The 21225-nt window shown below is 34.7% G+C and overlaps 1 protein-coding gene and 1 long non-coding RNA gene across 2 annotated transcripts; one reads left to right on the forward strand and one right to left on the reverse strand.

Moving 5' to 3' along the window:
• Positions 1–512: 512 nt before the first annotated feature.
• On the reverse strand, positions 513–3726 carry LOC103423567 (NADH dehydrogenase [ubiquinone] 1 alpha subcomplex subunit 13-A). The gene is made up of 3 exons (XM_008361654.4): positions 3163–3726; positions 954–1025; positions 513–840 (listed from the first exon to the last, which is right to left on the reverse strand). The coding sequence occupies exons 1-3, from the start codon at positions 3375–3377 to the stop codon at positions 696–698; spliced, it is 432 nt and encodes a 143-aa protein (XP_008359876.1). The 5' UTR covers positions 3378–3726; the 3' UTR covers positions 513–695.
• A 13697-nt stretch (positions 3727–17423) lies between these two features.
• LOC139192790 (uncharacterized) lies at positions 17424–18817 on the forward strand. The gene is made up of 2 exons (XR_011577157.1): positions 17424–17815; positions 17930–18817. It is a non-coding gene; the product is annotated as an uncharacterized lncRNA (long non-coding RNA).
• The last annotated feature ends 2408 nt before the right edge of the window (positions 18818–21225 follow it).

The following is a 21225-nucleotide window of genomic DNA, read 5'->3' on the forward strand; positions in this document are numbered from 1 at the left end:
AATCACCCCCTACACACACTTTACATTCCAGACATCAAATCAAATGATTCAAACTGTAAACAGAGATTGTAACCCTACATTTACATTAATACTAAACATTTATTTTGTACACTTAGTGTTTTCCGTTTTATACATTCCCTTGAGACCTGAAGATTTTGTATCCCTGAATTGTGCATTATTCATCTTCACTCAGGGCAATAGCTAATTAGTTGTCCCCAAACGTATAGGTATGTCTTTCAATCCATGGGATCCAATCCGCTACCGGAGTTTGCCCCGCTGCACTCATACTTATGTAACAAGTAATCTAACCCTTTCTGAAGTAAAATTAATGCTTGTAAAATTTGTTCAACACAATCAGATAAAAGATCATCTGTTTTAGGCATCGTTAAATAGCGCTTACGGACATCTCATGACTCGATGTCTGTTACAATCACTAAACATTTTATCAAAATCCCGCATTGAACAAAGTCTTCCTTGTGCTAACTCTTAATCTTAGGTAATGAAGAAGAGAATGATGATAAAGGGGATAAAATAAGACAATTACTGTTGTAGTATTTGCAAACATGTGAAAAAAGGTTTTCTGCTGCATTTTTATTTCACAACAGAGCTATGACATCCCACCAAAGGAACCATGCAATAAGACAAAACAAACCAACTGGAGCCAGCTGCAGACGCAACTGTAGTTGAAAAATGAATCACCACACTTCAGGGCGGAGCTCGCCCGTTGCTGGGGGCATCCATTTTCCAGAGTTGTAGACACTCTCACCAACTTTCCAATTAGGCACATCCTTCATGACTTCAGCCTCATAGTCGAGATACTTTTTCCACTCTTTGACATATCTGAAGAAACAGAACAGACAGATAAGCGGATCCATTTACTTGGAATTCATGGAGATGAAGATTACGGGCATGATATGACTGGAAGGGGACAACCAATAATATAATCAGATTACCTTTCATCTTCTTCAGCTTGAAGCACCGGCAGTATTGCTCTGCGAGCAGCATACTTTTCTTCCTTGAGCGCCCTACATAGAGCCAAATTTTAAGCTTGTAATATACCATATATCAAGGAAATCCTCGACAAGAACAAATAGTTGGCTTTGCTTACCCAAATAATCAATTACTTGTTACTATGACAGGAAAATAGAGTAGGCTAGTGCCCCAACAAAACCAAGCATTCTCCTAAAGGTGTAAAATGAAATTTAAGTAAATCAATATTTCCATCTTCCACCCTAACCCCATCCCCGACCAAAAATTAAAGTCACGAGCATGAAATTTAAGAAAATATGTCCGAATAAAGATAATCAATGCTGTCCAAATAGTCACGAAGATAACCATATTTTAAATTATCATATGAAAAGTCAACATATACGAATCTCCTGGATCCCCCAAGTCCACGAAATGATTTTAATAGCCAGAAGACTTAGAAACTCATCCAAACATTTTCATCCCAAAGAACAAAGATCACCGTCTTATGATTATCAAAAATCTAAGAGGGCACATATCCAATGGAAGCATCCAATTTTGACAGACATAATTTAATTTATAATAGCTTTTCACATCTTGTGGAGAAAGCCTCATGCAATGTATTCAAAATAGACACACATGACAACCTAGTGGAGTAACCTAGCCAAATGTTTGACTTGAAGAAAACCTTCCAATAAGCAAGGACTATAAATGCTGAGGAAGCTGCAGGGAAAAGTGGATGGAAGAACTCACCAAGAATACCTGCCAATTGGCTCCAAGGATCAAAACTGACAATGCAAATTAAATGGTAACATGTAACAAGTAAGAAACAACATGAAAAGGCACGAGAATTTCCACCTTCTGGATTTGTTACGGCATCGACCACAAACATCCTTATTCACATATGAAAAAACATAGACTGAAAAGCCTAGTCTATATAGCACAAACAAAAAAAAACTTGAAACTAACCATTCGTGGTAGATTTACTTCTTGAGTAAATAAAGAAGTGAAAAGTAGAGGCTTTTAACTCTGCATTGACTTCCTTCTCATTCTTAGCACTAAACAAGTGGAGTGAAAACCATCATCTTCCATTCTTTTATTTTTTGGTTTTATTTGAACACACAGAAAAACACACACAAAATGAAACTAAGGAGAAACCTCTACTCTGATTCTTCGTCTTAGTTGAACACTTATCCTGCAGACAATTTCAACATGCCTCCAAGTTTATTTCTTTTCGGGTCTTATGATACACTAGATCAATCCATATTCTGATTATGCAAGCTAAGTTAGCACACCCATCAGCACTGCACCAATAAGCATAGATTGGGGATAGGATGGTTACTAGAGTTGGGATGGCTGGTTATGGCTCCAATCTGGTGACTGGTGGGTGCAAGGAGATGTGGGAGGAGGAGGGGCAGCAGATCACAAACACCTGTGCAAACAAGGCAAGGGAGAGGATTAAGGGGCAGATGGAGTGGGGATGATTATACGGAAAAAGGGAGCAGAGGGTCTAAGAACGCCGTTACTGATAAGTTATTAACTTAATACTCTCCAGCTGTTACTCGCACCCACACCTCTATTTGTTAATAGTGTGGATACCATCCAGAGTGGCATCCAGATAAAATAGGCAATGCTAAGTAAAATCATTCCAAATATGGAATTCAAGCTATCCGATACCATTCTTAGTTGTTAACATTGTCTTACAGTCCGCAAAATGAGCCCCTTAGCAAATTATGAATGTATTGGCGTCTATTTTCGCTAGTATCAAACGGACTACCCTAGTAGTCGAGCATAGAACCAAAACTCTCGGACCATGTGCTTACCACACGGCTACACCTGAATTCTTCCCCTTTACCCCTTCATCCAAAATGCTCTTTTTACTTGATTCTCAGATCAACCCAAATTAACCGTAATCTATACACCATCCTGCATATCATCTAACTATTCACATTTCCTCAACAATGAAGAATTAACAGTTTGCATATTATGCATACAAAAATTGATAAATAGGAATTAAAACCCCAGAAATTGTAATCTAAACATCGGAAATTACAGTAATTTATCAAACAAAAAACACGAATCCTGTAACAATTGCAAAAAAATTCAATGAAACGAAAAGGAAAAGTAAAAAAAATTAAAACAAAACCCATACAATCAAATTTAAAAATAAATGTGAAAAAGAAAAAAAGCTCAGACCTGCGGATCTTGTTGCCCTTTCCGACTTGGTACATGCCCCAAGAGAAGGTGCCGAAGGCGGCGAGGAATATGGCCACTGAGCTGGGACCCTTGTTGGGGATCCGGCGAGCGTACCGGACCGGAGCGAATCCACCCGGCGGCGGACCGTCCTGGAGAACCGGCATGTCCTTCACGCTCGCCATACCCGGCTTATTTCTTATCACTGCCTCTGTCATTTTCGGAGCTGCTTTTGCGTTTCACTGATTCAGAATCTCAGCCGAGTCTTGTTGGTTGTGCTGTTTCGGGAAGATTGAAGGGGAAACAAAGTGAGGGGGGTAATCTGCGGTGATGGTGCTGCCTTGAATCGATGCAAGAGAAACTTCAATAGCTATGGATTTTCACATTTAGCCCTAATATGTGAAGTTTTAATTTGGTATCGGTATTGGATTTTCTGTTCACGAGATTCGAACATAACATCTCTCATTTTCAGGCAAAATTTTATATTTTTTTTTTTTCAAACAATAGGTTTTGTTAGATTAAATGTTAGATTAGTAATCGATAAGATTTGAACTCATACCGTTATGCAAGACCTCAACATATTTCTACTACTGTATTTTGTATATGTGTGGTCATCCATTCGATTAAAGACTAGTTTGGTATAGCAATGTTTTTGTTTAGACCCAATATTAAATCATCGGTACATGCAATCGAAGTAAGATAATTTTTTTAATTATTATTGAGGGGTAATATTGTGATTTTAAATCATAATTATTTCTTACTAGTGTATTGAATTATCTTGGTATTTTCTTATACAAGATAAATGAGATGCAACCTATATTTCCAATTTACAAGGAAGTAATACAATTCAAATTGATCTGGGATTCTTACAGGCATTGTGTGAAACGTGTAAGGCAATTGCCTGGCAAACAGGTTATGTCTGTCGTGTACATGTCGTTTTCGTATAACATCTGTTATCTTAACGAGTCATATCGTGTCACATCCGTTATCTTAACGGGTCCTTAACAGGTCGCGTCACTTTACCCAATAAGTAAAGTGACCCAACCCGTTATGACCTGTTAAGAAAAATATTTTTTTTTCTTAAATTTTCACATACCACACATTGCTACATAAATATTACTTCAAAACATTAAAACACATTTGTCGTTTAAGTACTACATCTACATTCGAAAATAAGAGACTAATAAACAAACATTCATACACTATTAGTCTATTACAAAATATTAAATGTGCAAGGATATACAAAATGAAAGAGTTTTTGTTTTCAAGGTTGTGAACCCTTTCTCAAAAGTTTAAACATTGCCAATGGAACTCAAAGCTTGCATGTTATTCCTTTCACAAAATCCTCAATTTTCATCAATCATCATGACATAACATTTTGTGGTATCCACTAGTGTAAATATTTTAAATTGAAGATCGAATTCATTCATTGTATTCATATAGGATCAAGTAGTGTAGCTGTAAAAAATCATCAAAATCGGAGTTAAAGAAATCGTTAAATCGTGATTTTTCGTTGATAATCGTCAAAAAGTTTTGTCCCGTTACTTGATCTCTGAATGTTTTTTTTTTTTGCGATTTTTGGCGTATGCGATCTTGAAGAATATATAAACAAGTTTGACATTTGGATAGTTGAAATTAGTTTCGTACAATGCGTATCTCATCAACACGATATATTCACTAACACTTGGAGTTTATTTATACTTTCATGAAGTATAACATAAGATTTTGTGGTATTCACTAGTGTAAATATTTTAAATTAAAAATCGAATTCATTCATTGTATTCATAGAGGGTCAAAGAGTGTAGCTATAAAAAATCATCAAAATCAAAGTTAAAAGAACCATTAAATCGTGATTTTTCGTTGATAACCGTCGAAAAGTTTTGTCTCGTTACTTGATCTCTGAATGTTTGTTTTTTGCAATTTTTGGCATATACGATCTTGAAGTATAATCAAACATGTTTGACGGTTGAATCGTTGAAACTAGTTTCGTAGAATGTGTATCCCATCAAAACAATAGATTCACTAACACTTAAGAGTTTATTCATACTTTCATTAAGTATAACATAAGATTTTGTGATATCCACTAGTGTAAATATTTTAAATTGAAGATCGAGTTCACTGATTGTATTCATATAGGGTCAAGGAGTGTAGCTATAAAAAAATCATCAAAATTGGAGTTAAAATAACCGTTAAATAGTGATTTTTCGTTGATAACCGTCGAAAAGTTTTGTCCCCTTACTTGATCTCTGAATGTTTGTTTTTCGCGATTTTTAGCGCATATGATCTCGAAGCATATACAAACAAGTTTGACGGTTAGATCATTAAAATTAGTGTCGTAGAATGCGTATCCCATCAAAACGATAGATTCACTAACATTTAAGAGTTTATTCATACTTTCATTAAGTATAACATAAGATTTGTGGTATCCACTAGTGTAAATATGTTAAATTGAATATCGAGTTCATTCATTGTATTCATATAGGGTCAAGGAGTGTAGCTGTAAAAAATTATCAAAATCGGAGTTAAAATAACTGTTAAATAGTGATTTTTCATTGATAACTGTCGAAAATTTTTGTCTCGTTACTTGATCTCTTAATGTTTGTTTTTTACAATTTTTGGCGTATGCAATCTCGAAGTATATACAAACATGTTTGACGGTTGGATCGTTGAAACTAGTTTCGTAGAATGCGTATCCCATCAAAACAATAGATTCACTAACACTTAAAAGTTTATTCATACTTTCATTAAGTATAACATAAGATTTTGTGGTATAATGTAAATATTTTAAATTGAAGATCAAGTTCATTCATTGTATTCCTATAGGGTCAAGGAGTGTAGTTGTAAAAAATCATCAAAATCGAAGTTAAAATAACCGTTAAATTGAGATTTTTCGTTGATAACCGTCGAAACGTTTTGTCCCTTTACTTGATCTTTGAATGTTTGTTTTTTGCGATTATTGGTGTATACGATCTTGAAGAATATACAAACAAGTTTGACGGTTAGATCGTTAAAATTAGTTTCGTAGAATGCGTATCCCATCAAAACGATAGATTCACTAACACTTACAAGTTTATTCATACTTTCATTAAGTATAACATAAGATTTTGTAATATCTACTAGTGTAAATATTTAAAATTGAAGATTGAATTCATTAATTGTATTCATATAGGGTCAAAGAGTGTAGCTGTAAAAATTATCAAAATCAGAGTTAAAATAACCGTTAAATTGTGATTTTCGTTCATAACCGTTGAAAAGTTTTGTCTCGTTACTTGATCTCTGATTGTTTGTTTTTTGCAACTTTTGGCGTATACGATCTTAAAGCATATACAAACAAGTTTGATGGTTGGATAGTTGAAATTAGTTTCGTAGAATGTGTATCCCATCAAAACGGTAGATTTACTAACACTTCGAGTTTATTTATACTTTCATTAAGTATAACATAAGATTTTGTGGTATCCACTGGTGTAAATATTTTAAATTGAAGATTGAATTCATTCATTGTATTCATATAGCGTCAAGGAGTGTAAGTATAAAAAATCATCAAAATTAGAGTTAAAATAACTGTTAAATCGTGATTTTTCGTTGATAACCATCGAAAAGTTTTGTCCCGTTACTTGATCTCTAAATGTTTTTTTTTTGCAATTTTTGGCATATGCGATCTTGAAGTATATACAAACATGTTTGATGGTTGGATCGTTGAAACTAGTTTTGTAGAATGCGTATCCTATCAAAACAATAGATTCACTACAACGTAAGAGTTTATTCATATTTTCATTAAGTATAACATAAGATTTTGTGGTATCCACTAGTGCAAATATTTTAAATTGAAGATCGAGTTCATTCATTGTATACATATAGGGTCAATGAGTGTAGCTGTAAAAAATCATCAAAATCGGAGTTAAAATAACCGTTAAATCGTGATTTTTCGTTGATAACCGTCGAAAAGTTTTGTCCTGTTACTTGATCTATGAATGTTTGTTTTTTGCGATTTTTTGCTAATATGATCTCAAAGCGTGTACAAACAATTTTGATGGTTGGATCGTTAAAATTAGTTTAGTAGAATTTGTATCCCATCAAGTTCAATGGTATATATATATTTATTAAGTAGATTTAAATTTATTTATTTTTTAAATATAACACTTAAGAAATTGAATGGTATGTAAATTTAAGCTGATCCAATGGTCACCAATTTTTAATATTTAATTTAATATATAATTATATATATAATTATTATAGTTTTTAGGGGTATAAAATTGTTAAATTAATATATATAATTTTTATAGTATTTTTTAGGGTTATAAAATTATAAAATTAATATTTTGTTTATCGTGTATCGTGTTACCCACGTGTATATCCGAACCAACCCGTTATCTTAACAGGTGCTTATCGGGTTACCCGATAATGACCTGATTCGTTATCGTATCGACCTGAACACTTGTTAATTTTGTGTCGTGTCGTGTCAGGTTATCGGATCGTGTCAGGAATTGCCAGGCCTACTTCGATCTGAAGGATGACAATGATTCGAAGATATCTTTCGATATGAAGGACAATAACGATTTGAACTAAAGGATAACAACGATTCGAAGCCTTCGGTATGAAGGACGGCAACGATTCGAAGCCTTCGATCCGAAGGATAGCAACGATTTGAAGCCTTCAACTGAAAGTCGCCAGGCTTCTATCAGAAGGATGACAACAATTCGAAGCCTACGGCTGAAAGTCGCCAGGCTTCGATCAAAAGGATGGCAACAATTCGAACCCAACGGTCATGAAGGTTAGATGCGACATGAAGAAGAGCGATGGAGAAAGCTTGGGGAGAAAGAGGAGACAAGATCTTAAGGGTTCAAATTCAAAGCTTGGCCAATTGAAGGAGAAATTTTTAATTGTGATGGGAACATAAGTGGTACACCACGTGTTTTAATAGAAATTGTGGAAAATTTCATTTTTAAGTTATTAACTTTTTAGCACATATATCTCACAATTTGTATAATGATATGTGATGTATCATCTCATGTACTGGTCATACTGAAAAATCTCTCCAATTGAAGGAAGACTAGGTTGTCGGTTGTCCTAGAGGTACCCTGCAGGGGAAAAACGAGAGAATAGGAAAGAGAGAGAATGTTAGGGACAAAGATTGTCATTTTGTAAAAATGACGAGGTTGTTATTGGAGTTTTGAAAGTTTCACTAAACCTTCACTATTGCTTCATATATTTAACATACTACTTAGTACTACGGTCTAGTGGTATTCTTCTTAACTTGGAAGTGAGAGATCTTAGGTTCGAATCTCGTGAATGACTAATTCGATACCAAATTAGGCTGCTCATTGTGTCATGAACTCCCATTCCCTTAGTGTAAAAATATCAATGTACTTAAAAATAAAAAATAAAAAATAAAAAAAAACCTTTAACATAAAAAATTATAAAATAAAGGCTTTTTAGCCAAAATGGTCCCTAAGATTTGCATAACACATCACTTTGGTCCCTAAGATAGTTCACCATCCATTATTTTGGTCATTCCGCTAAAAACTCCGTTAAGTGTCTCAGAGCTCTTGGTCTGAAGTTTGGGCCATTTTCAAAACTTTATAACTCAATCGTTTCTTAACCAAATTCGACCCATAATATATCAAAATAAAGATAGGAAAGTGTAGAAAAAGATTATACCTATTTGGAAGCCCAATAGTTGTCGTAGATGGTCGGAAAATAGCCTGAAAAGTGACTGGTCCACAGAAAAACTGAAAAATTCACCGGAAACTTGGTAAAATTTAAACATTCATAACTTATTCAATACTTAACAAAATCGAGTGATTCAAAACAAAAATCATACTTCTCAACGAGACAAAGAGAATGGTACCTTCAGTCACATTTTAGATTATTTTTTCGACCGTCTCCTGCAACGATTGGGCTTCTAAATGGATATAATCTTGTTCTACAATTTCCTATCTTCATTTTGATATATTATGGGTTGAATTTGGTTAAAAACGATTGAGTTACGAAGTTTTGAAAATTGCCCAAACTTCCGGCCAAGAGCTCCAGGACACTTAACGGAGTTTTTAATGGAATGACCAAAATAATGGATGGTGTACAATCTCAAGGACCATTTCTATTGATTTTCAATCTCAGGGACCAAAGTGATGTGTTATGCAAATCTCATGAACTATTTTGGATAAAAAGCCTAAAATAAATTGCTTTTGAAAAGCACAACAGTCCTAAATAAGTACTAAAGTTTGCTAATTCAAATCGCAATGGTGGGTTTTGTTGACTAAAAAAAAAAACAAAAGTAAAAAATGTTAAAAATAAACTAAACTGCAATTAATTGGTATCAATTATGGTTTTGAATTTTTGTAAAGTGACTTAAATCGAAAGGACTGGCCACTCCAAATTTTAATGATTTCATTTTTCAAGTATTGTCTTTTTATTGGTTAAGACATTAGATTTGAAGGTTGATAGAAGCTTGAAGAGCTTTGACATGTAACTATCTTTATTAAGTTTTGAAGGTTGATGGTGTGTTGTTTTTTGGATAGTTTCATGTATGAGTGCGTTTTTGTTCACCTCCTAATCCAAGATAACTGTTACCTTCCCTCCAAAATTGTACCACGTGTCCATTTAACTAACTATCATTACCTTATAAATTTAATTATGTTATAGATATTCTAGATTATGATTGTGTAAATCCTAGATAGATTTGATTACTAGTTATTCTTTCCATATAACAATATGTTTACTTGGAGGACAAGTTATAAATAAAGGCACTGTGTGGGGGGAATAACAACACACAAGAAATCCCTACAATTCTCCATTCTCTCTCTTTGGCTGCGCCCCTCTATTCCCTTTCAGTTAAATAGGCAACAACACGTTATCATCATGCTCCTCCACTGCACTTAGGAATCTGACGAGGAATTTTCTGCTACAAATCAGTTCATCAATATCATCACGCAATCAAGTTTTTCCAAAACAACGATCTTAATCTTGATTATTTTTTCAGCCATGATTGCAAGAACCTTCACCATAATGCATGACCTAACTTTACATTTTACAAAGTTTAGATTCTACATAAATTGTTTTTGCATTATATCCATAATTATGCAATTATTGTAAATTGATATTATGAAATAATTGAAAAAAAAAAAATTAGGGTTCTCGAAAACACCATCGCAAGCAATGGCTTTGAGCCGAGTCGTCGAGTAAGCATAGAGCCCTATAACCCAAGCCACGGAGCCAGTAGCTCCAGGCCTACAACCCAGAAAATCCCAATGACATATTTGGCATCACCACTGATAAACCATCGTGGGCTTGGAGAAATCACCTTTCTCCGTTCATATATGTGGTCACCATCAAACCACATATATGAAAGGCATAAAGTGAAGCTTTCATTGTCTATCATGAAATTGATGTAAATGATACTGATTAGTTGCTTGTTTATGCTCCAGCTCCTCATAGTACTTCACTCAATGTCTCTAACATTGAGACATTAACTGGTTCAAATTTTAAGAAATGGAAGAAAGATGTAGAGATAGTTTTGGGACTGATGGATCTTGATTCAAGCACTAAGAGAGGATCAGCTTGCAGCTCCCATTGATTCAAGCAGTGCAGATCAAAGAATCAAATTTGATAAATAGGAGAGGGCTAATAGGATGTCTCTGATGATAATGAAGAAGGCTATGACTCAGTATGTGAAGGGAGGCATTCCAAAGCATGCCAATGCAAAGGAGTTTCTTGCTGCCAATGCAAAAGAGTTCGTTGTAATTTTCTCATACAAATTTGTACCAAGTGGAGTATCTTGCAAATAAAATTTAACTTTGTACAGTAGACTAGTCAAATGAGCTAGTCAACTAGTTACAAGTTAGTCAGTGATATAAAGAGTAATTGCAATAAAAAAATCCTGACTAACCAATACGTCCAACTAATTAGAGTCTGCCTAGATTAGTTTCACAACAATAATTCCTAAACTTGAACACCTTTACATATCAGTTCATTATGCAAACAACAATGGCAAAGCAATTATGAAACAAAGTATGCTAGATTGACTAGTCAAGCTCACCAGTCAACTAAATACAGATTCGTCAATTAATCAAATGCAAATATACAAATCAAACTTAGTTCACTACAAGTTATCCTAGTTAACAACAATATAGTTCATTTCTCATAATATGCAGTGTAAACTTGGTAGCTAACACATATCATAGAACAACTTATACTGATGTATGAAACATATTCAAGTAAGTAAGATATGTGGACAAGTTTAAGAGACAAGGAGCACAAAAAGTTTTTGGCCGGAAAAACCCACCTTTGGGTTAAAAATCCGGGGACTCTCCACTGAGTCCAATCCACTAGTGTAAACAAGCTTCATACAAAGACCACACAAGCTCAATTCCTATATATCTATCTACTAAGCAGCTTTACCTTTATGCAACCTTGCCTTACACAAAATGAACTCCTTCGGTCTTCATGAAGTCATAGCTCCTCTTGAGCTCTTCACCTTGTGGCATCGATATCAACACAACCAAATGATATGACAATGATGGTTATGAAAAATCTAGATTCAATAACCAGGCAGTTTCTCTAGACAAATACTTGAAGGATAAAACTGATGAGAATCCAAAACGGGTCAGTTTAAAGATTTGAAACTTGAAGAAATTGACCACAAAATTAAAACAAAACCATTAAGACAATGATACCCTAATATGCAGTGATTGGGTGTTTGATGCATAAACATAGTTTTGTGGCTAGGGTTTCAATGAAGAACACAAGAGGTAGCTCAAAGCTAAAATTGTAATACCCTGAAAATTTAAATATATAAATTTTATATTCATAATTGTTAATATGTGAAGAAATCGAAATTAAATCGATGTACGGTCCCAAAGATAGAATTGGGAAAATCATAAAGTTTTGTTCCGGGAATTATTATAATGTACATATTCGTGGTATTGAGAGTTTATATTATTTTTCAGGAATTTATATTAATTTATTTGAGTTTTAAATTAAACTGCTTACGAGGTTTAAAGTTTGGAAATTAACTATTTAAAATCCGTAGACCTTTTTAGGTCACCAATTATATTTTTGAATAGGGCTTGAACTCACAAACGCGTAGGTACAAACCATTAGTGAAACGAAGTTATAACGAAGAAGTTATTTATGTTTAAAGTCAGGGATAAATTAGTAATTTTAACCATCTTTGGAAGGCTCCAGAAAATCTGGAGCCATGTGACATGCCACGTGTGTGGCTGGGATTAAAGGGAAAAAATGAGATGGATGACTGTGATGAAAAGAAAGGGTTAGAAAGGAGAGAAAGGAGGGAAAAGGAGGGGGGAGCGAATGAATGAGGGGGAGAGGAAAGGAGAGAAATAAGGAAAGGGAGAAGGAGGGGAGAACCAGACCCTCCCTTTTACCTAAGACCCGACTCGGCTCCCTTAACTAATTCTGGTAGTTTTTAGATGATTTTTCCTGCTAATCATGACCTCTACCCATGGTGAAAACACTCCCCATCGTTCCCTCATCCCATTGGACCCCAAAATCATAGGAATTTGACATTGAAAACGGAGAAACCGCACCAGTGGGTGTTCTTCCCGTTGAATCTACAATTTTTGAAACAAGTTCCCTCAATTACCACCACCAACCTACTCCTTTAGAACCCAGGAACAAAGCCCAAACAAGTTTAGGGGTGTCGGAGCTGCTATGGAGTCGAATCGTGGGCACCCAAATTATAAGGTTTCCGGCGGGTTCGAGGTAAATTGGAGCCTTTCCCGGCCAAATTGGTCTTGGCCACAGGTATAAAGTTTGCTCTACTCTTTGAGATCTTTATTTTTGTAATTTTTGAGAATTTTTAGAAATAGTTATATTTTTCAGCAAGTCAGGGCAGCCGACCGCCACTTACGGTGGCGCGTGGCCAGTGGCCCGATGTTGCCATTTTATGAAAATTCTAATATCATAAATATGAATTTGATATCCAATTCATGTGTTTTGATTATTTGACCCAATGTTGGTTATTTTGGTTATTTGGTTGTGATATGTGAAATTGAATGAAATTGAAGTGTGAACTATGATTGGCTTGATCCCCTCGATGGGTATGTAGGCAGTCTAACGAGACGTTAAATGCAGCCATAAAATATGTGAGGTTAAATAAATCCAAGATTAAAGGTTACTAAAATGGAAATTGGTCTATAAGGGGAAATGACGTTAAAATATGAAGATAATGTCATACATTTGGTATGGAATTATAATTATGGAGCGTTAGTGAAACTTAAGTAGAGATTGTAATTATGGATAGTTAACTAAACTACATTAAATATTTTGGGCATACTGACAAATTTAATTCCTAAAAATAAATATTTCGGGGTCGGGGTCGGGGTGTTACAAATGATATCAGAGCGAATGATCCTACTCTACGAGATGCACTATTCTTGAGTTTTGTTGGTCTGAATTATGACATGCATTGTGGTTGCATTAATTCACATTTTTAGGAATAAAGTGGCATTCGTGTTTTATATGTGAAATACATATATAAATTGTATTATGATTGTGGTGCAATTTCCTTGGTAAATATGAAAGTTTCGTTAATGGGAATTGTGATTTGCATTTATATTGCATTATTTCATAAGTTCTATGAGTATGACGGAAATTATGTGGAATACATATATTGTGAGTTATGATGCTTTGAATTGAATTGAATGGGAGTAGGAAAATTTTAAATATCGTATTCATGGTATATCTTTGAGGGTGAGCATTTGATTAAAGTTTTGGATTAATCTTGAATTGAATCGATATTATGTTATGCACTATGAAAATGTTGAATGTTAAGGTGATTGTGAGGTGGTGATAAGTAGATGGAGAATTTGTATTATAACTCACACTTGAGAAATTGAATTGGGCAAAAAGGCCCGTGGATATAAGGGTGGATGTGTGAATTGGGCAAAAGACCCGTGGATGTGTGAATTGGGCAAAAGACCTGTGGATATGTGAATTGGGCAAAAGACCCGTGGATATAAGGGTGGATATGTGAGATTGGGCAAGAAAGGCCCGTGAATGTGAAATGGGGCGAAAAGCCCATGGATGTGAAATTGGGTGAAAATGGCCCGTGGATGTGAATTCGACGGAAAGGGCCCGTGGATGTGGAATTGAAAAAAAGAAGAAGAAGAAGAAGAAAAGAAAACGAAAGTGTGATGTGTATTGGCCATGTATATTACAATCTTTTCCAACCTACTAGTCACTGTTGGAGATAGAAGAAAATGGTGGTGGAATCATTGTGTTGACAATGATAAGTGTGGTTAGAAAATTAAAATGTTTGGCAAATGATAATTGTGGTTGGAAATTTGGTATTCATTAAAGTCATGACAATTTATCGAATGAAAATAAAAAGTATATGTTGTGGTTATGGATGAACATGAATGAAAATATGGAATGAGATCTTAAGTTAATTTAATATAAACGTTTTCCAGTGAGTTTTTGTGCTTGATGAGGAGAATTGACGAGAAAAGTTTATAATTATAAAATTGATTGGTTTGGTTTGCCTTAATGAATTATGGCTTGAAATTTGATATTTGATTGTGCCAATATCGTTTATGGCCATAATTTCTGGTATTCGTGTTGCCAAAAGTAATGGGAAGCGGATTACCAATAATTACGATGTAAATTTCCAAATAGCAGGAATGGAATTTCGTATGAAAATTCATTGAGTGAGAATGGAATCATAAATTGAGGTTATGATTTGGTTATTATAATTTAAAATGGTGGAAAGACCATGAAGTTTTCTTCATTTATTGTTGGTGGATCTAAGTAAAATTATGAAACGAATTTTTGAGTTTGTTTAATATGAACGAATTTTCAGTTGTGTGAGATGTGAAATTTTATGAATTATGGAAATAATTGATGGAGAAAGTGTATAATTATAAATGTGTTGTTTTGGTTGCCATGGGTCATTGTTGGAAATTGATATTGCGAACAAAACTGATGATAAGCATATATTCTCTTGGCTATGTGATTAGTAAGGATTAATTCCGTTGACCGTTAGGGTCGTAAAATGTAAATTTCTCTTATGTGGTTGACGAAATGTAAATAGTACTCTGGAAGTGCAGCTCTCTAATTTATTCGAGCTGTGGTTACATTTTGAAACAATTTAAAAGGGAACAAATTGACAAAAAGAAAAAAGATAAAGTTTTTTAATTTACTAAGGATAATTTAGTTAATTGTGGATATGCATGAAATCCTAGAATGAGAGTTTGAGTTCGTTTAGTATTGATGATTGACCAGTTGTATTTTACGTTCAATGAAAAGAATGGATGAGGAAAGCTTGTAATTACAAAAATTATTTCTTGGGTTGCCATATTCAAAAGTCGTCGTTGTTGGATTCGATATCACGAACTGAACAAATGAAGAACACATGTTCTTATGGTTATGCGATTAATAAGGTTTAGTTATGTAGGCCAATTCAGTTGTGATATATATAAATTATCTTCTTTGGTTAATAGAATGTGAATGGTGCACTAGAAGTGCGAGTCACTAAATTATGTATTTGTGGATGCACTTAAAATTAATTGGAAAGAAAAACGATAAAAAAAAAGATTTAAAAGGCTTTAAATTTACTATGTGTAACTTAGTTAATTGTGGACATAAAGAAAAATCATAAAGTGAGATTTTGATTTCGTTCCATGCTAACGGTACTGTGGATTTGGTTTTAAACTTATTTCCATTACCTAGTGAGTGTGATTGGAAATTTCCATGTTTTGGCTGGAATTCTTGATATGTGTTTTGTCAATTTGATTGGGTTGGTTTGAAATTTTGATAATTACTTAGCCACTGATGATTCTGCCTTGAAATTCTGATAATTAATTTACAAAAGATGGGTATAGCTAGAATTTATGATAACCGTGGTTATTATGCTAGTATGTATCTAGCCGATGGTTGATGTTTTGGTATCTATTTAGCCAACGAGAATTATGGTTTAGGGTTGATATTATTTTTGCCAAATGGTTTGGATATTTATTTTGCCAATGAATGTAGCTGAGAATTTGAGAGTGTGAGTGAGAATCACGGTTATTATTCATTGAATGCTTATTTTGGAGCCTAAATAAAGTCATAAGACTGAGATTATGATATCTTTCACTATTAAAGGAATGGTGGAAACAATTCTAATTCTTTGTCACTATTCAATGGTTGAAATCTCGGGGACGAGATTTATTTTAACGGGGGGTGATTGTAATACCCTGAAAATTTAAATATATGAATTTTATATTCATAATTGTGAATATGTGAAGAAAATCGAAATTAAATCGATGTACGGTCCCAAAGATAGAATTGGGAAAATCGTAAAGTTTTGTTCCATGAATTATTATAATGTACGTATTCGTGGTGTTGAGAGTTTATATTATTTTTTGGGAATTTATATTAATTTATTTGAGTTCAATTTTAAATTAAACTGCTTACAAGGTTTAAAGTTTGGAAATTAACTATTTAAAATCTGTAGACTTTTTTAGGTCACCATTTATATTTTTGAATAGGGCTTGAACTCACGAACGCGTAGGCGCAAACTATTCGTGAAACAGAGCTATAACGAAAGAAGTTATTAATGTTTAAAGTCAAGGATAAATTGGTAATTTTAACCTTCTTTAGAAGGCTCTAGAAAATCTGGAGCCATGTGACATGCCACATGTGTGGCTGGGATTAAAGGAAAAAAAAATGAGATGGACGGCTGTGATGAAAAGAAAGGGTTAGAAATGAGAGAAATGAGGGAAAAATGAGGGGGGAACGGACAAATGACAGGGAGAGGAAATAAGAGAAAGGAGGAAAGGGAGAAGGAGGGGAGAATATGACCCTCCCTTTTATCCAAGGTTCTAAAAAACACTAGGCGCTAGTCGGGCGGCAGGCTAGAGCTTAGCGCCTAGGCGGTTAGGCGGGGACTAGGTGGGTGCCTAGGCGGTCTAGGTGGATTTAAGTAAATTTCTTTTATATCTTGTAAATAAGTGCATATTGACACTTACAAAAAATTATACTTGTAAAAAATACATAAATAAGATAATAAAAGAATGATAAAATGCAAACAAAATATCTAGCAAGTCCAGAATTTAAAAACATAATAAGCATATATACCATATAACTTAAGACATTTTAAATGACTATATCTAATTTTTAAAGATTAAAAGTAAAAATCCAGTTAGGTGGTTCATAATAAAAAGAATTCTGAAAAGGTGCATATGCATCCTTTCCCATTTCATAAAGCACTACGTGTGTGGTGTGGTATGACCCCTTCCCTCCAACCCTAGTTCCCATGCCTCACATCAGCCAAGACCCATGCCTTACATCAACTAAGACAGTCAGAGACTCCCAAACCAAGGAGTCTATTTTGACGCCTTGAAAACCAGAATCTTTTATGTTTTTTTATTCTTTCCTTTTCCTTATCATCTTAGTCTTCTTTCCGTTCACTCTTCTTCTTCTTCTTCTTCTTCTTTTTTCCATTTTCCCTCTGTAAACTTTCCTTTTTTTCTTCGATTACTCCGCCCGATTCCCTATCTTCTCCACCTAATTAAGTTTCTCATTTCCTCTCCCTTCATTCTTCTTCGATTGCTCCACCTGATTCCCCATCTCTCTGCCTAATTTCCATCATGAGTCCAGTCAATTTCCTCAAGCATAGCGAAGAAATCCTCTCTGGCGAAGAAATATGGGCTTCCAGGTCATAATTCTCTTTTTTTTTTTTACTGCAATTGCACTGTTATTTAGATTCCTTTTACATATATCTCTCAAGTTTACTCTTCCCTCACGCTCCAGTCAATTTCCTTAAGCATAGCGAAGAAATCCTTTTCGGCGAAGAAATATGGGCTTCCAGGTCAAAGTTCTCATTTTTTTTCTTGCAATTACACTATTATTCTGATTCCTTCTAAATAAATATCACAAGTTTACTCTTCCCTCACGCTCTCTCGATTTCTCTTTCGTCACCATAGCATATCGGTGTAGTGAGATGGAAAATTTTAACAAAACCACCGCAGAGGCCGCTTAGCCCGACGCCTAGGCCGCCTAGGCACCGCCTAATACCCATTCTGATTTCCTGAATGTTTTTTAAATAATCGTAGTGGTGGCCAGGTGCCCAGCGCCTAGGTGGTCACCCAAACTGCGTTTTAGAACATTGCTTTTACCCAAGACCCGACTCGGCTGCCTTAACTAATTATGGTGGTTTTCTGATGATTTTTTGGACTAATCACAACCTTTACCCACAGTGAAAATACTCCCCATCGTTCCCTCATCCCATTGGACCCCAAAATCAAAGGAATTTGACATTGAAAACGAGGAAACTGTACCAGTGGGTGCGGGTGTTCTTCCCATTGAATCTACAATTTTTGAAACAAGTTCCCTCACTTACCACCACCAACCTACTCCTTTAGAACCCAGGAACAAAGCCCAAACAAGTTTGGGGGCGTCGGAGCTACTATGGAGTCGAATTGTGGACACCCAAATTCTAGGGTTTTCGGCAGGTTCGAGGCAAATTGGAGCCTTTCTCGGCCAAATTGGTCTTGGCCACAGATATAAAGTTTGCTCTACTCTTTAAGATATTTATTTCTGTAATTTTTGAGAATTTTTAGAAATAGTTAAATTTTCCAGCAAGTCGGCGCATGGCTAATGGGTCGACATTGTCATTTTATGCAAATTCTGATATCATAAATATGAATTTGATATCCAATTGATGTGTTTTGATTATTTCACCCAATGTTGGTTATTTTGGTTACTTAATTGTGACATGTGAAATTGAATGAAATTGAAGTGTGAACTACGATTGGCTTGATCCCTTCGATGGATGCGTAGGTAGTCTAATGAGACGTTAGATGCAGCCATAAAATATGTGAGGTTAAATAATCCGAGATTAAAGGATGCTAAAATGGAAATTGGTCCATAAAGGGAAATGGCGTTAAAATATGAAGATAATATCGTACATTTGGTATGGAATTATAATTATGGAGCGTTAGTGAAACTTAAGTAGAGATTGTAATTGTGGATAGTTAACTAAACTAAATTAAATATTTTGGGCCTACCAACAAATTTAATTCTTGAAAATAAATATTTCGGGGCCGGGGTGTTACAAAAATCAACTATTTTTTGAAAATATAAACCTCTTAGCCAAAACAAATGAGCATATAAAACGAATTTAAGCAAGCAATTTCAAAGATAGATTTAGAAATATTCGATGAAGAACATTACCCATAAAATATGCTTGATGCTCCTAGGGGGTTTGAGATGGAGATGAAAAACAATGTCTCTCTCTAAAGTTAATTTCTCTCAACCAAAGAGGATGAAAACCCTAGCTAAGGTTATGTAGACAAATGTCATTTTTGCACATCCAACAAGGACAAAAACCACTTGTCAACCAAGCAGACAATCTAAGTAGATCAAGGGCCAGAAACAGACCACCAATAAAAAGGTGTCAGTCAGCCCATGTGGGCTATCTTAATTTGTATGTCTAGACAGCTAGAAGTCAGCACGCAAAACTGACTAGACAATCAAACTAGACAGAATGCAAAACAAATAAAGATATGAAATGCACACACATGAACAAACCTTTTATGATGATGATTGTTCTCAACCAATACCCTTAGACGCAAAATTCAGCAAGATAAACTCATAATAGAGTTGTAAATTCAAAGACTATCTAAAAGGATGTGTGGTATCATTTACAACTTTTGACAAGGAAAGCCAAACAAATAAATCTAGATTTTGTATTCTCCTCCTTTGGCTTTCATTGACAAAATAATCCCAAAACCTATAACTAAAATCACACAATCCCACATTCAAGAGAACATCAATCAACAAGAGAAGACCAAGTAACAACTCTTGCAAAAGAACATTCCTTGGCAAAAAACAAGTGAAATTTTATCATGGGCTAGGAAATAAACCATCATTATTTTCAAAACGTGCATAAGGTTTTGCAATGTTTTCTCCAACATTATGTCATGGTAAGACAAAGACAAGGCGGAATATCACACGTAATGTCCAAAAAACATAACAAATAAGTAGGAGTAGCAACAACACAACAGATCAAAATTAGCAATAAATCATATAAGCATGCCCAAGCAAAATGAAATAGTAATTTGACTAGCAACAAGTAAGCGCATGTAAATGATACAACTCCCCACAAAGGATGCATGCAAGACAAAAGAACTCCCCCATACATGATGCTCTTGATATAAACAAACTTCCCCATAATCATAGACACGGCTTGAAAAAAAAAACACAACAAACAAACCCTTAGAAGTTTGCACTTTTCTAACGAGAAACATTGACTTAGCAGAAAAAGAGGATGTCGTCCTTTGAAAGCAGATTTAAGCAAAAGCATGACACAATAATCCTAAGTAAAGCATAAGTGATGTAACTTATAATGCAAAGTCCTACAAGGAAAATTACTCCCCCAAAATTAGTACTCACGTAAGGCAACATGACTCCCACGTAATACCCAGATGTGAAGATGAGGAACAAGGCATAATATCAACACAAATTGATAGAATGATACATATGACCACTTAGGAGACAGTCAAACTTAGTGGTGTCAGCATAAGTGAAGACAAATTAGTCATATGGTGAAAACCTGAGAGATGTGACTGAGATGATTCCATGTCAAAAGCAGATAAGAGCATTCCTTGCAAATTGACAATTTCAAATGACCTAAGTAATCCTAAATTTTTTCACTCTTCTGACGAGAACCAGTTACTCGACAGATAAGGAAACATGTCCATTTAAAATTGTTTTTGTGCAAGAGCACACAACAATGTACCCAAACAATTTGGACAATACACAACAAAAAATTAAGATCAAGGAAGATATGCATAATCTCAGCACTAATAAACTACAGCTAACGAGACAATCCACAAGGGAATTGAAACACAAAGTAGTTTGAATATCTATGCTTACAAGTTATGATTAGCAATTCAAGAACTTGAGAAATAGACATGCAGTGCAGCTTTCAAAAGACAAATCTTCAAAGGCATACATGGATAGTAAAGCATAGATTAATACAAGCTCATAATGCAACAATGTGTCAAGGTATAGGAAGAGGGACATGTGATAGCCTTCTTGAAATCATAGCTCCATGCCACTAGG

Source organism: Malus domestica, chromosome 16, assembly GCF_042453785.1.
Source record: "Malus domestica chromosome 16, GDT2T_hap1".
Lineage (NCBI taxonomy): Eukaryota > Viridiplantae > Streptophyta > Magnoliopsida > Rosales > Rosaceae > Malus > Malus domestica.